Source organism: Centruroides vittatus, unplaced genomic scaffold (genome assembly GCF_030686945.1).
Source record: "Centruroides vittatus isolate TY-2023 unplaced genomic scaffold, ASM3068694v2 contig_1159, whole genome shotgun sequence".
In the NCBI taxonomy this organism is placed as follows: domain Eukaryota; kingdom Metazoa; phylum Arthropoda; class Arachnida; order Scorpiones; family Buthidae; genus Centruroides; species Centruroides vittatus.
The window spans coordinates 1,617,059-1,637,231 of NW_027120745.1; the positions used below are offsets into that span (position 1 = coordinate 1,617,059).

The 20,173-nt window shown below is 29.4% G+C and overlaps 1 protein-coding gene across 1 annotated transcript in view; it reads right to left on the minus strand.

The window, feature by feature from the left end:
- Window positions 1-20,173, minus strand: part of LOC136980588 (rab GDP dissociation inhibitor beta-like) — a 52,932-nt gene that overhangs the window by 15,959 nt on the left and 16,800 nt on the right. Inside the window, exons 2-3 of the mRNA XM_067276733.1 lie at window positions 4,530-4,737; window positions 4,287-4,434 (exon numbers count right to left, since the gene is read on the minus strand). Of these exons, the coding sequence (XP_067132834.1) occupies window positions 4,287-4,434; window positions 4,530-4,737 (356 nt within the window). The remainder of the gene's footprint in view (window positions 1-4,286; window positions 4,435-4,529; window positions 4,738-20,173) is intronic.

Here is a 20,173-nt window from a genome sequence, read left to right on the forward strand (position 1 = left end):
CTAAAGCGAAGTTGGAAAAAAACCTCAAAACTACAATTAATAAAATACAGTAGTGCGTTATACAGTAGTATAGGCTTACAATACATTGTGTCCTCCATTTACAATTACTGTGTAGATGAAAAACTGAAAAATTCGTTTAGTGTTATTTGTTTTGAGCACTTAACTGTCTCAACTTTCTTTTTCAACAATCACGAATGCCTTTAAAACATCATGTTCGCAATTGTCAATTGTTGGCAAGTAACGTCTAAGGATTCTTAATGCCTCTAGCGTGAGAAAATGCAAAATTGGATTCTGGTGTGATGTTGATGTAGATTGTATATTTTCTTTTTGTTTATCTGTTATTATTTTATACATAATACATAAAATGTTATACATATTAATAAAAATGCCTTATATATATTAATAAATCAATTATTAATAAATAAATTGACTCCCCTCCTGAAAAAAATCAGTTTGCACCACACGTGCAGAGTGAATTCATTTTGTCAGGAGGGGTGACGACTTATCGGAGTGTGGGACAGCAAAAGTATTTCGACTTATCCAGTGGTGACAAGTTAAATGGTGTCAAGTAATCCGGAGTTTTTTAACATTAATGCCTATGTAAGTCGGCCGGGACCACAGAAAACTGACTACTTAACCGATGGTGTCGAGTTATCCGGGTGTCGACTTATGTGGACTTGACTGGGTGTATATATACACACACACACACACCTTTAAAATGGAATATTTGAACTGAAATGACCTAACCTGCATTACATGCTGGAATTGACTAATCAAACACACTGCATGAATTAGTTTAATAATATTTATCCAGTTTTGATATCATTTTCATTAAATTACAGTCTCTCAGTTATTCAATCTCTTAGCTCAAGGTGAATGTTGAATAAGCAAACAGTCATATGATGCACCATTTACATATGCTGCATGCACATTTTACCCATACCCTCTGCTGTTTTGTTAGTGCATCATGTACATTTGATGCTTGATAAATGCTAAAGCTGTTTTTCCCATACCAGCTGAAAGCACCCAAAACATCAGACTGCTGCCTCCTTATTGATGCTTTGTAAACAGCTGTTCATCTTTGCAGAGATCATGCCAATAGTATGCCCATCCATCAGGTCCATCAAGATTAAACTTTTCTTATCACTCCAAATAATTTTCTTTTGTTTCAGACCAAGACATGTTCTGGGCTAACCAGCAGCTTCAGGTGCAGTTTTTCTTGTAATTTTATACCAGATGAGGGTAACATGCCACAATTCAGCCAATCACTGATATAGAGATATTAGTAGTCTTGACGTGTAATAGATTGTAAAGATGTGAAATTTTTTTCTTTCACCTCATACACAATCATCCATTTTGTTGATGTAACTTTGCTAGGCCTGCTGGCTGGCTTCTTTATATAGTTTTCTCCTAACCAACAAAATTTATCAACTACTATATGAGACTTGTTTAATTGTACAGTACAGTATGTTCTGCAGAATAGCATTTTTCCATAAAAGAAAAAAAAAATTGTCCTTTTTTTTATCAGCTAAAAGATTTTCCATTAGCCATTCCCTATTCTGTAAAGAAATTATAGAAATGGTTGTTCATTTGCAAATTCCTAACCTCGGGTACTGTACACTACATATACATACATACATACAAGAAAGACATTACATGAAGTGTTTAGTTGGCAGAAAAGAGGGTAAAGGAAAGGGAGAGGGGAAGGAGGAGGGAGAGGAGATAGAGAGTAGAGAAAGGTAGGATCCCTCTGAATGGCATGCATGGCTACACTACATACACAGGTATTTAATAATTTAGTATAAAAACAGTAAAATACATTGATATTTGCATGTCTCAAACCCAAAACATTAATTTTTTTTAAAAACTATTAAACCTATGACACTATCTTATAATTATGCTTCATTATCATTGTCCTAATGTGATACTGTTACATAAAACAGTACATTATTGTACTAACATAGCGTAAAAATTTGAAAAAAGGGGGTTGCTTTATGCTTAATTGGATGCACCTTATATACGTCATATATGGCTTAAAAATGAGATTGTATTGTTAAATATAAAATAATTGCTAACAATAAGCTCAAACTACTTTCAAGATCTCCTTATGGGTTGTCTGTCTTCAGGTGTTGACTGGTAAGCATCGTGCAGCTTGTACTTACAGGATTTACAATGCAATTCATAAAGAGCAGCATTACCAGATAATAGAACTTTTAGAGCTTAGTTTCCAGTACTCAAAAACTAAGTACAACAGATATATGTACTTTCAAGAAGCATTGCAATTTGTGATCAATTCAAAAGATTAATGTTATGATGAATAAATTCACAAACTGACATAATGAAAGATCAAAAGCATCTTCATAATGCTAGCTTCTAAATATAACCCAATATTAACTTATAATTAATAACTAAAAAATGAATTAATAGTTAAAAAATAATGTAACTAGTAAAAAGCTATTTAATTTTTTCCCTTAAATTTCTTGTTTATTAAAAGTAGATAATTTATCTTAGTAGATAAAATATAATGAATAGACAATAAAACAATGGAAAGTAGATAATAAACATGTCTTATGTGGTCCATGAACATTTTAAAATTGACAAATGAAAAAAAAAAAAAAAAAAAAAAAAATATTTCAAAATTTCCCTTTATGACTTGGGAAACCATGTCTATCACAATTTCTCTCTTCTGTTAATCAGGTCAAAAATTGTATGAAAATAATTTTCTGCAACTGACTTAAGAGAATTTTGAGTTTTGCTTAAAATCCAATAGATCTACAAACATTCCAGCCAATCTGAAAACAGCAAGAGAGTAAAGTTTTCTGGAAACATGACTTATAATAAATGTATTTTGTAGTAAAAATTACTCTATTCAAAAACTATCCAACAACAAGATAAGAAAAGATAATAATAGCTGATTATGTCTACTACTATAAGGCTCAAATCAGTAAAAGATAAAATATATTATTAACGTATAATATTAAAAGTCAGTATTTTAAAAAGTGATCAAGTGCAGTATTTTTTGGATATTCACTTTTACATATAATTCAACTCATTGCTTGCATAAAAAATAAGATCATTCTTCTTCAATGAATTCATTTGTTTGCATGGAATTATTTTTTGATGATTGCCATTCTGTCTTATCAATTTTAACCAAATCATCTACTTATCATTTAACCAATGAGGAAAAATGATAAGGAAACCTCCAATGCTTTGTGAAATGAAAGAAAAACAAGAACAGTGCATATATCCATCAGAACTAGTTTTTGAATCAAATTCACCGACAATTGTGAAAGACTTCACTCATCACTAACAATTTACAAAAAAATCTTGTAATATATGAACAATTTAGAGTTTTAATTAGTGTTCAATATAATTTTCAGAGCTTTTGAAATTAATTAAATAACTAATCTTATTTTTTTGCAGCACTAAATTAATAAAATTGTGAAACATCTACTTAACTACAAAACAACCATTAACCATGCAGTAAATATTTATTATTCTAGTGTTTTTGTCTTCTTAATCAACCTCCAAGAGAGTTGAATTTTACAACTTAAAAAGAACAAAGCTGCCACTTATTCTATAATGATTTACAACGTTCCATTTTTGAAATAAGGCAAATTTTAAAAAGGCGTGTGTCTGACTTTCATATGTTAAATGGAATATTGCAATAAGTGATAAAAACAAAACTGTTTCAATGTCACATGGCTGAGGTGATTGACATTTTGAGGTAGTCATGTAAATGAGTGATGTCTAAGTGAGATCACATGGCACATATTGTAAGCATCTGCTGGTCAACATGCTGCTCTGCAATGAAAATAAGCTTAGGCAATTGCATCTCTATGTACATTAAGTAGTCCTACAATTTCTTGTTTATAGTACTTTTTATATGATTTGCCTCTAAAATATCCTATGTATTTTGAAAACATCTATTAAATATGTCTCTTCAAAAAAAAGAAAAAGCATAATAGTCTGATTGTAAAGTGTTTTTTAATTTTTGATTGGAAATCATAACAGAAAGTCTATTTTCTCAGTATTACCTTATTCAGTTCACAATATGCTCATATATAATATATGAAATAAATAAGCTATGAAATAAATTTTTCTTCTATCACAATGTTATAAACACCAACCTCATTAAACTGTCAAATTCACGATCGAACAAACTGTGGCATCTTAATGAGGTTTGACTGTTAAGAATTTTAAACACTGATCGAACTATTGAAAAACCTCTTATTTATTAAATAGCTAAAATTAATGAAATTTATGAAATATACATACTAAGTAAAATACCCATGAGATTTGATACTAAAGCTTCTTTTTCATCTGCAGGAACTTTAAAAATTTTTCCACCTTTATAAACATAACTTCCTTCAACAGATTTAAATTCCAGGTAACGAGTTACACCAGTGTGAATGAGCAATTTAACTAACTGACCTAATTAAATAGACAAACAAAAATTTAGTATTTCTTATTCAAATTTTACATGTATTTAATACCTATCTAAATTTTAATTATTATTCTAGTCTTACCATTAGCCATGAGAAACTTTGGAATAAGGTCAATATTCCAATCTCTTGAGCGTCCATATTCATCCAACTGTGCTGATGGCAAATTGAATTTTGCAAATAATTCTTCAAGTGGAGTAATAGAAGCACTTTCACCTCCATAATACTTGTTTCTATCAATGTGTAAAACTTTTTTCCCACTTACTGATAGTAGTCCACTAAGGATGCATTCCTTAAAAAATATTTTTAATTAACATAAAAATATTTATAGTAATTAAAAATATTTATAGTAAATGTAAAAATATAAAACTTATTAAATATAGAAATATCCAAATTATTATATTATTCAAACTGATTCCAACAGCTTAAATTTAGTAAATGGATCAAAATAATAAAGAATATTAGAGAAATTTTATTTCAAATTAAATGAAAGTTAACTATGGTTGCTAAAATTAGGATAAAAACTTCAAAAAAATCATAACTAAATAGAGATTCTAATGACATTATTTCCTAACAGCTACAAAATATTCTGAAAATAGAAACTTTTTGGCTCAGCTGATAATAGTTCAATTCATTTTTATAGAACTGCTATTCCAATAATTTATTAATATTTCATTATATAATATTAGATTAACAAAGTAAAAATGTCACTGTTTCCATAAAAATATCAAGTTGAATAAAACTGTTAAAAAATTTTTGAAACTCAAAAATTTTTTAAAAAATTATTAAATTGTATTAACAGTTGATTTACTTGAACAATTTATGTTCATCTAAACATACTTATTTTAAGACAATTTTCACATGACTGGCTTTAAACTATTTCAGAGTCATACTCCATTACTTTCTAGAACAAATGACTAAGTATATAGCTATTTAGAGAAATTTTCAGCTATAAAAACTTCAGTTCTCAAAACAGAAGAACATCTTAAATGATGAACAATAACATCCTATTATTACAAAATTATTATTTACAAATATGAATATTTTAAATAGAAATTTGTTACTATTCCTATATTATATTTCAAAATGAAAAAGATGTTAAAATTTTGCATTAAAGGAATTTTAAGCTTCAGTTAAGTATTACATTAAACATTACACACAGTTAGAATCAAATGTATGTTAACACTTGAAAATAAATCAATTAAATTTATTATACAGCACATGCAAAGTACAATGTAATCACTGAAAAGTTTAATACAACAACTGTCTTCAGCCTGCAAAAGTCAATTACTTGTACAATAAAAAAACAGTATGTTGAATTCAAACATTAGAGGAAGAAAAGCAAAAGTAAACAATAAAAAGTTCACTCCTGTTATTTGTAAACAATTTTTTTTACTATTTTGTAGTCAAATATTTGACCTTAAATTCTTTCCCTTGTAATGTCCTTGCCAGGATGACTGCAAGTGTTATCTGAAAAGATACAAGCCCATATTTTTACTCCTTACTTGTAATGGTTGTTTCACAAATTGTGTGTGTAATACTTCCCCACAACTGCTCTAAGGGATTCAAATCAGGCAACAACAGATAGATGTATTGCTGAGGGGGTCCTTAACCATTGTTGGACTAGACATGCAGTGGGTTTTAGATCATTGTCTCACTGGAAGATTTATGGCTCAGGTCATATTCAGTTCCAGTTTTGTCACACTTTTCATAGATTAGCTTTTGATATTCAAATATCAAAGTTATCACTATAATCTTTTAAATTACATTTAGAAAGGTTTAGTGTTTTTATTTCAGTCATTGTATTCAAATATCTGTACTTATCCATTCTGATGTCAATAAATGCTGGTTAAAGTATACCTAGGAAACCCCAATGGCCGCGCTTCCGGCAGGTGATGTTTGAAAATCGGCGTAGGTTGCGCAATTTTTAAATAACGCTATCGTATGCAAATTTATTGTTTTTCGTGACGGCTCGACTGCTGCGTGTGGTTTATTTGACCAGTTAAACATTTTTGACGAAAAAGTGCTAATTTCTGCTATTTTTTAATAGTAAATAAGTAAGTTTCTATTCCGTCTACTTTTCGTGGTAATATGTGCAGCAAATTTAATAATTTTATCATATTCGTATTTGTTGTCAGAAGTTTTTTCTTTTTTTTTTTTTTTTTGGCGAGAAAATTGATGCTGCAGACATTAATTCTGAAAATTTTTGGATTAATTGTACCTCCGGTCGATTCTTTCGATTAATGTACTCTGGTTTCGATGATTTGGCAATAGATAAGAAAATACCTAGTGATGTGAAATTTGCAATTTTCTTGAATTTGCAAGATGTAGAAGATTTATGCGACAAATATGGGAAACGTCATAAATTTCGTAGATCCTAAAACAGGAGCAAACACTCAGAAAATCGAAAGATTGTGGGGGTTTTAAAAAACAGGAAACATCTTCCAGTATTACAGAGGAATACGAAAAAATTGTCAGAATCCTATCTGTATTCTTTTATGTATAAGAAATCTCACAAATGGCACTTGAAATCTGCAGGTGAATGTTTTTAAATTTTTATAAAACATTTGAGCTTTATTTATCCCGGGTCTGGAATCGAGCCGAAATGGAAAGAACCGGAGTCTGTTCCAGATGCTCTACAAAGCGACGAGTGTAAGAAGGTAAAAAAAAATAAGGCACATTCGTGTGGCGAAACTAAAAAACATGTAAAAATATCAATAAAAAGAGAAACATCAGCGATAGGGATCGCAAATCAAGGAAAAGCGAGAAAAAACGGAAAGGAAATATATGACAGAGCGTCAAACACGTGAGTAAAAGTTTGTTTTATTTCATAGCTAGCTGAACTTGCAAAATAATCTTAAAACATTTATTTTTTACTAATTTAATATTTATTTTTTCAATAAATTCTAAATACTAACTAATTTGCATAAGTTTTTGAACATAGTACGCGTAAACAAAATGGCGACCGGAAGCGTGGCCATTGGGGTTCCCTAGGTAAACTTTAACCTAAATGCTGCTTCTCACTTTCTGCCATACCTACAAAACTATCTCCAAGTTTTAAGACAAATCGAATTTTTTCTCCTCACATTTTACACTTTGATCTAAACAATTTAAACTTGCTCTTGTCTGTGAGAAAAGAACTCTTCCAAAACTACAAGGCAATACCAAAAATCTCCACAAATTACCAATTGCTTAATTCAATTTTTTTTACTTAATAATGGCTTCTCAGGAGGACAATTATCAATGTTTCAAGAGAGGAAGCCCTTAGCATTCAGTGTTTTCCAAATTCTGCTAGCATTTAGATGACTCACTTCTAAATTTGCAGGCAACTAGGTTAGTTCTTTCTTAATGAAAGTTGTAAATAAGCAACTCTGACAAGCGTTACACCCTGTTTGGACAAGTTTGGATATTCTGAACAAAAACTTTATGCTCCTATTTATATTTGTCTATAAATATTCTTTACTGCTACATCAGGTACTTTTTACAACTTCTCACCATGATTTTCCTTCTCTTAAGTGTACCAAGAATCTGCAAACATCCTCCAATATTTTCTGATTTTTCCACTCACATTTCACATGCCTAAATGCTTTTATAAATTCTTATAAAGAAATGACCTAAAACAAAGTAATTCAAATTCACAAAATTCAACTAACAACTTCAACATAATGATCAGTGTTAACTCACTTTTAACCCATTCTGAGATAAATATTTTATTGTGTTGTGCAAATATCACAACTTTTCTAAAGCATTCACAATTCATACACCTTTTTAAATTCCTTAGGATATTCTATTTTGTTTATTCGCAATTCATTTTGTCTATAGGACATTAAAATTAAGCAAGGTTTTCCTAATTTTTTAGGTGTTAACATACTTTTGATTTGCTGACTATATGTAATTATGAAAATAAAAATCACTAATTATTAGTGATGGGACGATTAATCAGAATAAAAAAAATATCGGGCATTTTCTGGTAATCGGAATCGAGCAAATCTAGTCATTATTTCTGACTCTTAAAAACAATTCTTCCACATTAAGTAATAAAATTAATTATCTGTTTCAGTCAAAGACTAAAAATTTTTTAAAAATTAAACTAATACTTAATTGTTAATATTGTAAGTTATTGAAAACTTTCATGTCGACAAAGACTATGCGACATGCCATATGCGAAGTGATGTCTGTCACAGTAGACTTTTCTTGCATGCAGTCAAAGCTATGAAAGATTGCACTTGGTAGTTAGTAATTGTCCCTATTTTAGTTATGGGGGGATAGGGTAACAGAGTTGCCATGCGGTTGGTACTGGGTCGACTCGACTGGCAATTTCAAATTAAGGCTCGCAATTGAAGAAAATATTTAAGTGTTGGCAAAACAGTTTAAAATATAAACAAATTTTTTTATATTACTTTTTCAATTAAAATATAAATTATTAGTAATAATAATAATTAGCACGTAAACTTATATTGATAAAATGTTTGAACACTTTAAATGCTTTTTTCAGCAACACTTTATTTAAATTAATATTTGACCCCTTTTCATAGGTCTGTATCAAGTTTAACAAGAAGATTCAAACTAACTTTTTGTTATGATTCACAGATGATGCTGTAGTATGTCAAAATTTCAAATGTGATTTGTGTGATTCTAAGTAAAAATAATTCTTTCCACTAAGCTTACTACCATTTTGAGTTTTAAAAATTGATTTTTTAAGATTTGTCAGTCTAGGCACTTGTTTCGTCGTTTCTCCCCAAAAAAGTTCATATAATTGTATGTACATTGGCTCAAGTGAATGAATTCAAAACTTGGTTAACTTATGATATTTTTTGGCTTGTAACATTTGCCAGATCTTATTTAATGTTAAATACAATGGAATTAAAGCATTTATGAGACATGCGGATTGTGAGAAGCATTAAAAAAGAAGTGTATCTTTCCCATTTGCCTTCTCCTGATCATCGTATTGGCCAACGAAGCTGTTTCCAAAGATGGTGGCCTAAAATGACATGATGGACAGTTCTTTGAGTAATACAAAGTTAGCTGTAATTTCTTTGCAGACCATATTGTAATAACAACTATTTGAAATAAAATTACAAAATTTATTTTATAGTACACAGTAAAAGCATGCATAGCCACATATAAATAGAGAATTTTCAGGTTTATTTCAAAAAGTTGATTCTAGATTTTTTATTCTTAAGCTTGATATTTATTAAATGTATATACCATGATCATGAAATAAATCATTCATTTTTTTAAAGTACAATAAACTTTAGAAAATTTTATTGAGAGAACTAATGTTTTCGGCCTACTCAATAGGCCATCCTCAGGCTTAACTTTCGAAAACGGAACATTGGCGTTCCATTAAAAGAATACATTTGTTTAAAAATTCAAAGCATCAGTAACGGAAAAAATAGAAAGTATTCAAAAGAATTGAGTTTTCAGCAGAATTAGAATCGAGAGAAATTTTGGCATCGTCCCATTACTACTAAAAGGATTTTTTCAAGAATGTTACATTACTTCACTTTGTCAGCAAAAAAAAAAAAAAAATCAATAAGACAGCCAAGAAGGCAAATTCCCTGACTTTCTAAACACTAATGAAAATCTGACTTTCTAGGTGCATAGGAACCCTGTATTAACTAACAGATTAATGCAACAATAGATAATTGCTTCATATCTAATACTGCTTAATTTGTATGTGTTGGTGTAATAACTCACTGCTGTTGATTGATACACCAACAATGATGAAATGACAAGTGCTCAAAATCTTAAATGATGATAATCCTTACATTACCATTAATATTCAGAGTATTTGGCAGTTACAAAGTTTAATACCATGTTAGACAAAATTAAAAAACTGAAGTCTAATAAAAGCCTACTCAGACTATTCAAAGAATTTTGTAAGGCTATGGATTCTGGAAAGGTTCATTGTTCTGTATGAATGCTCTGCTATATTTTTTGTAAAGATCATAAAGACTCAGTTTATGAAGCTCAATGAAGCCAAGACGTTAAATTTGTCCAAAATATCTGCAAAATATTTTTATATTTAAATATATAATGTTACAGGATAGACAAGACTAATGGATTGCAAATTAAGATTTTTGGTTTTATCAACAAACTGAAGGCCCAGCTCTCAAGGAAGACAATTTATATATCTCAGTAAATATGAGTTATCAGTCCTATACTATATATTAATTTCTAATATATAATATAATAATATACTATAATTTCTGAATAACCTCCATGCTGAACAACAGATTTACTGAACTAAAGCATTTGAACTTCCATTCTTGGAATGCCCAGTTATCTCTAATTGCAAAAATAAGTGTCTGGAAATTGTGGATTCTGATCAAATCAATAAAATAATGGATATGAAAAAACAATGACTATGAAAGTAAGTAACTGATCCATGTCTTGGGGAAAAATGTGTGGTTTAACTCCTCATTGCCAGAACAACAAAGAAACAAGAGTCCATGAAAATGCTTTTGTCTTTCTCAACAACATACTTAGTTAAATATGTTTTTTAGTTCTATTGCTGATGTATTGACAAAACCAAATGACATCTCAACAATTGATTGTGGTAATCTGAGCAAAACTATAATGTTCCTTAGCAGTCTTGTTTAGTTGCATTGCACATAAGTCAAAGTGCTCATTCAGTTATCCAAGTCAGCTGAAAGTTTGTATAATCAATTATAATATTGGAATAAAGTTTTTTTTTTTTAACCAGGAAAAACCACCACCAATTTTCCATTTAAATTTACTGATGAAAGTAACAGTAAGGTTGCGACCAAAGTTTTCAACACGAAAACACAAAAGTCAGATGTTCAGCACTGCCTTCCTGTAAGCCTAGAAGTTTGACAATGGTATTTGAAATGTCAGTAGAATCATGCTTGACATTCCAAACACCATTGTCAAACTTCTAGGCTTACAGGAAGGCAGTGCTGAACATCAGACATTCACATTGAAAATTTTGGCTGCAACCTTGCTAATATTTTTTTTGTTATTTCATTTCTCACTTTATGACAAACCTTTTTACATCTGTTTTATTTTAGTAATTGCAGTTAAAAGATTAAATATTTTCTGGATGATAGTTTAATACTTTAGGCAACTTGAGTTGAAAAGGATTGGAATATGACAGAGCCACTAGACCAAATTCTCAATTTTAAAAATGCTCTTAGAACTTTTTGAGAAAAATCTTGACAACTTCTCTTTAATTTAAATACAGTGAAATTCCATTAACCCAGCATCCGGCAAACCCAATAAGACATGTTGAGCTCCTCAATGGATGCTATTGGTCACTGGAAAGTTAAAATTTGTATGTAAAAATGCTCAAAACAAAGTTCTTGGAAAGGAGTGTGGATTCTTTTAAAGATAACAAATGCTGAGATGAAATGATGCTGTGCTAGGTAAAACCAGTCAGTTCATGCATAAGACTTTTCAAAAGACATTAAATTTGACGTAAAAAGCAGAAATAAATATTTGTTTTTCATATCAAACCTAATTAGCACACTTGAAATTGTAATTATCACAGAAACAGCTACGGTACATTATTGTTCATGTACAGTACTTTGATAATTAGAGTAAAACTTTTACTGTACGATAAGGTGGCATATTCAATTGTACCCAGCACCCTGTTGGTCCCAATGATGGTGGGTTAACAGAATGTCACTGTAGATACTATACATGGATTTAACTTATTTAAAACCAAGTTAAGCACACCTGCCAGCCAAGTTTTTGTTTAACTTAAGCCTAATATACTGCATCAAGGGGGAAAATGTTATTTTACAAATAAAAACAGATATTTTAGTTCAAATGGTATGTGATCCAATTAGTCTAACAGTTGCTTGAAAAAATTTAAATTTATAATTTATTTATATATATATAAATTAAAAATTTCCTGAAAAGACAATTTTAAAAGCAATTAATTGAATAATCTGCCTAAAACAATTCTAGGATGCTTATAAATATGAAAAATGATAGATTACATATAGCATATATGATCTGTACAAATACATATATACACTTGCATTAATTTTTACACAATATTGCTTTAAAAAATTTATATTCTATTAAATTACAAATCATTACATAGATTATTTGTTTTAGTGTAAAAATACATTCAAGATATTATTAGTTTAAAAATATTAAAGTAAATTTGATTATATATTAAAGGTTATGAGACAGTAGTAATAAACTACTAAAAAGTATAAAAACATTTTGCTTTAAAAGATTACCATTGTAATTAAATATTAAGATATTACTGATTAATTCAGTTCTCCTTCAAATAGTTGTATCATCACTAATTTCAATGAAAATCCAAAAATTTTACTGATTTCATGAAATAACCTATCTTACTTCCAAAGGAAACAGTGTATTTATGTATACATATCTGCACATACAAACATTTAGAGAATAAACAGTAATAAATGAACCTGAATAGAATAAGATTTAAACCCTTATTTTCTTGATGTAAAAAAAGTCATCTTAAAATTGCTTATATATTACCATAAAAACAGGACAAATAAGAATTCTATTTGGTATTTTGTGTGCTGTTAACAAAGAATTCATTCACACAGTGTTATATTTTTACTTTATACACTTAGGTCTAAGCTTTCTACAGTGTACAATTCTCTCTCTACTGTCAAACCTATTATATACAAGGTGAATAAGAAGACCCTCGGACCCTTCTCATTCTAAAAGCAGAGAAAATATATTGTTAACATTATTATGTAGGAAATGATGCATGGAGAATCAAATGGAATCTTTTACACCAATGGGTAACCTTGACTTTGAAAACTATTTCCAAGGTCATTTATAATGTAACTTAAATATCAGGAGTAATGTAAAAGTACCAACAACAAAGAACACCACTTAAATAGTCTATTTGAATCTAGAAAATGGTTTCAAACACATTTGGGACTGCATAATCTGCAACTTCATATTTGTGGAGTAATTAGTGTTTAAAATGACTTTAAAAGAAATTTTTAAAGATTCCAAAAAGATTCTATCTTATATTCTCCACACATGATTTTGTATGTAGTTATATTAACAATATATATCTTCAATACAATTGGTTAAACTTGTAAAAAAAAAAACAGGATAAGAGCTCAAACATTAAATAAAAATTGATACATTGCTGATTTCACAATGTGCAATGGACTTACTCACCCAGTATTTTTTAATGCCTGTCCAGCAGAGTCAACAGGGACATTTTGTTTCATATTCACCTTAGTTGAGGGTTAAATCTAATTGTGGTTTTTAAAAAATATTTGAACTATATTACCTAACTACATCATGATAAAAATATTACTGCATTTTGAGGTTTGACTTTTGAACATTTTCAGTCGTTTATTTAAAAATGACTGAAAACATTCTAAAATTAAAAATCACTGCATGCATTTTAAGGTTTATCGTAATATGATTATTTGAGCTACGTTACTTAAAAATTGAATTATAATTTTGTATATAAATGTAATTGTTATTTCCATATTTCAGAAAATATTTTTTTAAATATGAAAACATGTGTATACAGGTACATAAGAAAACATGCCAATATGAAAAGAAAATTTTTCTTCTACTTAAAGATCATTTGTTGAAGGTATGTCTTTCCTTCGACCTGTAGTGAGTTTAACACAGCAACTTCATGCTTCAAGAATTCATATTCATCTGGGACATCAGGAAATACACTGTATGCATGCATGCAGATGACATCTTATTAGATTGTCTCTGGAAAGTTCCAACAAACTGTTCTACTATTTGCAGTGTCTTTCCAATAAACACTTTGTCAATGCCATTCTGAAACTTTACTTTCACCAATCTCCTTTGAGTGGCCCAACTTCTCTCTCAATTTTCTTTGTTTCACTCCTTTCTTGTAGTCTGGCTTTGATCAAAAAAGAAATGACTGAGTCTCCTCCATCTGATCCCAACTTAAATCCTAACCTGAGGAAACAGTTCTTTTCCCGTCTCTGTTCTAGATTGTCATTTCCATAGTACATTTCCCTTAGGAATTGCATGAAGCACTGGTATCTGATTTCCCTGATCTTCTGGAGTTGACTAAGTCAAAGCCAGACATCTTTCAAGGACACACTATTCAATGGAAATAATCATGAGGACCTGACTACTATGAAAGTGATATTCTGTAATGTATATTTTGTTTTCTGATACTTATCACACATGGCTAATATTCTCTTATTGGTTTCAAGCTACTGTTAGGAACATAAAAGTAAAAAACTTAGCAGCTTTAGGTATAATGCTAATATTAATTTGCAAGCAATTAGGAGAGAATATTAGCATTCAAATGTCAGATGCAAAGAGACAGAACGATAAGCAGGGTTAGACAACACACCAACCCCAACAATCTCCATTGTATATGGATGAAAACATTTAAAGAAGTTTTGACTTTGTTGGCTTTTTGGTGTGTTTCTTAACTCTGCTTATTAGCATTAAACTTTGTGAATTTCAGTTTCTGCTTCAAGATAATGCTTTTTAGCTAATGATGCACTTTTTAAAGAGCTATCATCTTTTGAAACCATTAATGTTGTATTTATGTAATGAATTGAGATAAGCTAGAGCTGAAGTGTTATAAGAAAAATGCTCTACTGCATATTCACCAAAGCAACCAGTTTACAACCTGCTTGATTCAACACACTTTTGAACTTATACAAAAATGGCACAAACAGCTGAATCAGATGTTACCCATGTTCATACAATCTTTAACAATTCCATCTAGTGCAACTCAGAATGAAATTCTTTTCACCAAGGAAATGGAGAGATCTCTCCATTTAAAACAAAAAAAAACCCACTAATTCAAACATTAGTAAATTTTGTTCCTATTCACAATATATGAGAACACTAATAAAAAAACACACACAGTAATTATAAAAACACTATGTACTCATAACAACTAATAAAAATTCCTCAAGTAATAAGAAACATTGGATCATTGCCAGCAACTTACTGAATTAGTAATTAATCAGATTTTTTTTAACCTAACAATAATTTTAACTTATAAAAAAAAATAACATTTCTGAAATAAATTACAAAACTTGTAACTTTGTTAACAAGATAATTTACCTTGTTATAAAAATCATACAATTCTTATAACAGCATAGGACATGTTAAAATATAACTTCAGCTTTAGGCAAAAATATAGATACTGATAATGTAATTAAAATTAACTTGCATTACATTAATTATAATATAGTAAATTATACTATTATATAGGGATCACGGGATCACGGCTGTTTATAATTACCCGGGAAATATCACGGGAATTTAATTTTAACACGGAAATCCCGCTAATTTTTTTTGTAAAAGTTCACATTTTTCTCTAATTTTGTGTTAAGATTGAAGAAATTTTACAAATAGAAAGTATAATTAACTCATAAACTGTCAGAATGCCGGAATGCATTTATATTTAATTTAAGCCTGTGTTACTGATGGTGCAGCTGTAATGGTGAAATTTGGAAGGTTAATTGAATGTGAGCATCAGTTATGTTATGCACACGGAATTCATTTAGCGGTATGTGATGTTTTGTACCAAAAGTCAACCACTTCAGTAGCAGTCCCTCTTTCTGAAGAAATTCAAACTGAAGATGAAGAGCGCAATGATGATATTGAGAAAGATGAAGAAGACTTTAGTTATAGTATTGATTTTGAAAGTGTTTTGTGTGAGCGTTTGGCTGAAGATCCTTTCGATATAGATATTTCATTTGAATTACATGACACACTAGGTAATGAAATAGTCTGTTCTCAAATCATTAATAAGGTTAGAAAAATAGCAAAATTTTTTCGCAAATCACCTTTAAAGAATAACATCTTACAAAAATACGTTGAACAGGAACATGGGAAAAATTTGCACTTATTTCTGGATTCCAAAACCCGATGGAATAGCCTTTTAGCCATGTTAGAGCGATTTATTAAAATAAGATCATCCATATCGAAAGCAATCATTGACTGTAATAAAGATACGGACAATTTTGATCTTGACAAACAAGAAGTTACTGTAATTCGTGACATCGTGGCATCACTGCAGCCATTAAAAGCTGGAGCAGAAAAGCTTGGCAACAGAGGATCGACTTTACTTTCATCGGAAGGTATTTTTTCTTTTATTATAAATGAGTTAAATCAACTAAACACACCTTTTTCAAGAAGACTAAAAGAGTCGTTTATTCGACGCATAGCAGAGAGAAGAAATGTAAAACTGACTGGCCTCATACAATATCTCAATAGTGGAAAGAATTATGGAAAAGTTTCAACTTTCCCAAGTGAAAAAAGTTTGCCAGCCTTACCAACCAAGACTATGTTAATTTTATCAGCAAAACAGATGTTAGATCGTCTTTTTGAAGTATCTACTGATTCTACTTCCGGTGATACAGATCAACTACCAGATGTCGCAAGCTCATCTGCAATGACTTTAGCTGAAAAGCTTGATGCTGCTATCAAAGAAGCTGAGATAGACAGATCAAGAAAAGTGGACAACAAAAGCAGTACTGAAACGCGTCTCGAGAACGAAATAGAAATCTTTGAGGCTACAGGTGAAAAAACACACATCATCTGTCTTCTGTTAAATGCGTTAAAAACGATTCCACCCACATCGATTGAATCAGAAAGGGCATTCTCGGCAGCAGGACTTTTTATTACCAAATTAAGAACCAGATTGAGTGATCGGAGTATCGACCATCTTTGTTTCTTAAAATCTCATTATAAAAATTTACAGTAATATTTGTATTATGTTTTATTTAAATAAAAAATATCATTTTCTAAGTTAGAAGTTTGATCAAAGTTCAGTTTTTTTCTTTAAATTTTTAACTCAATTCGTAGGCAATTTTTGTTATAAGCAGTTTCGAACAAACTTTAACAAATTTTTTTTTATTTGTGAATTTTCTACGTAATTCAAAGGTATTTTTAATACATATTTTACACATCATTATTAATACGATTTTGGAGGTTGTAGAACACTTAAATTACTTTAAAAAATGAAAAATAATGATATCATTCGATTTCAAGATATTTTTTATATTTTAAAAATAATTTATTATATCCCGGGATTTCCCGGGATCCCGGGAAACAGTTCACTTTTATCCCGGAATCCCGGGACAAGCAAAAGACCGGGAAATAAGAAACCCTAATTATAATATAGTAAATTATACTATTATATATGATACTATATGTAAATAATATGAAAGAAATATCACAATGTTAACTGGTTTAAAACAACATCTACTCTGATAATTACCTAATTACTTTGTATTTAATATTTAACACAATAAATACACAAAGATGTTGATGTTTATTTAAATTCTTTTCATAAACATTAAGTAAGGCAGCATTTTTCAATCTGGAAAAAACAAAGTATCTAATAGTAGCTATCAAATGTAATTTAATTTTTCAATTTAAAAAGTTTGATGTGAAAAATTTCAATGCTAGTTTAATGCTAATTTCAATTTCCCCCCTTTTTATTTTATTCTTATATAGTTATGTACAGGAAATCCTCGTTAGTTTGAAATTTAAGGGACAAGATAATTGCAACTTTGAATTATTGAGTTTTGAATTATCCAAGACTTACATATTTCTGTACAATAGCCAAATGCCATGTAATTGATGTAATTTATTAAGCAAACAGAATATAGCGATACATACAGACTACTATTTTCATTATATTTTTATTATTATTTATTACTTAAACAAATAGCACACGCAGTTAAAACCTCATAGGTTGCCAGATAGGCTTTTTATAAAAACTAAAGCAGAATTCCTCAAAATGTAGCCCAAATAATCTTTAACCCTCTCCTCTCTTCAGATGTCCAACTGTTGGATGACTCAACCCCCCCTTAAAGTATTATCACTTTATGAATGATAGATACTGTACGTAGAAATGAACATATAATAAATTCTGAAATAAATATAATAAAATGCATTAACTGTATAAAATTTAATGAAATAAATGGACATCCACTGATGCTCAATCACTCCAGTTCCTCCTTGTCTCAATTCCCTCCCTTCCAGTGTGGATATCATTTGTGGACAGTCCCTAAGGTGATACCCTGTCTTACTGTAAAATCAATGCCATATTGACCAGATTAGAGTTGTTCTTGGTGTACTGTTTTCTTACAGTATGGAAGCACTTCAATCTAAATGAGTTAACATACACAGATATCACAGTTAAGATAGAATCTTCACTTTGAATTTCAAAATAACCAAATTCCTTAACATGTAAATCTATCACCCGCCAGGACAAAAGTACAGTTACAAGCTAACAAAATTTCAAACTGAGTTCAAATTAACAAAGATTCCCTGTATTTGGCTAGTAGTTTAGGACTTATCACACCATGTCTTTTTAGGAATCTTAACTTTTTTTAAATTCAATTCCAACCTTATTATTTTGATACAGTTTACATGGTATAAAATGCACTTCAAGTGAATAAAATAAAATGTATTCTATTGTTACTGATACATTTTAAGAAATGTTAAAAAGTAGACAAACTTCAATTTATGGAAAAATTAAAAAACTAGCAACACACTACTTATTTACAAGATTATATTTTACAAGAAGAAAAATTTTGTTTAATAGAGAAATCTTTTACATTGTTTTAAATGTATTACACCAACTGAAGGAGGAGGGAACCTGAAGTGTACAAATTGGAGTTGGAATTGAATAAAAAAAAATCCAAGTCAAGATTCTTGAAAAACATGGTGATAAGTCCTAAACTAATAGCCAAATACACAGTTATATAAGAATTTTTAAAAAAAATAAGCTATAATCATAAATATAATTTTGCTTTTTATGGAATTTCAGGAATGTATAAAAATATAAAAGTCTAAATTGAGTTATTTTACATTAATCTTTTTGAATAAACTAACTTTACATCTACAGTTACTCAAGTATATCACTACCTTCAATATATATTATTATTATTATTAATATATTCTGGCATTATTCTGTATATAAGAACTTTAAAATTTAAATTAATAATTAGAAGAAGTGATTAAATGATTATTTTTAAAGCAAAAAACTCTTTTCGGAAAAAATAAAATTTACGAATATTGATTTATTTAATCCAATTCCTATGAAACTACTAGAATTGGACTCGCAGTGCATTAAAACTTTGTTTTTGGAAAGGAACACAAATAGAATCTTTATAGATATAAATTTAATTATTTCCTTTTGTTTTTATAAAACATTTTTTATTAAAGATGCAGAAATTTTTTTTGTTCATTTTGTACCCAAATACTTTAGCTAAAACTATTAGCAAACTATGAAAGATTTAACTAAATACTTTGGATTAAATACAACTTCTTCCACCAGAATTCTTAAACTATTAGAACTAAGTACTTAAGAGAAACTTATTTTTTGATTTTTGGGTTTTTTATAAGTTACAATGAAACAGTTCAAAAGATAAAGCTAAAACTTAGACATGCTTTCAGGTTTGGTGTCATTTTGTGTTTACATTAATGAAAATATAGAGTTAAATGTTAAAACTTTTCTGATTTTAAAAGGAAAAAAACAAGGGTCAATAGCTAAAGAAAAATGAGCTCAATGAAGCATTTGTAAAAATGATGGCATAGTCCTTTCCCTATTGATAAAATTTGATTGAATAATTGTTGTCACTTGAAGCACTACTTTGTATTTAATTGTACATAGAAACTCAGGATTATTTTGACAAAATTTCATTAATGAAAATTTAGACTATACAAAACAAAGTTTGAGTCCTTTTGCCTATTAATAGCCTTTTATTCCAGTCCAG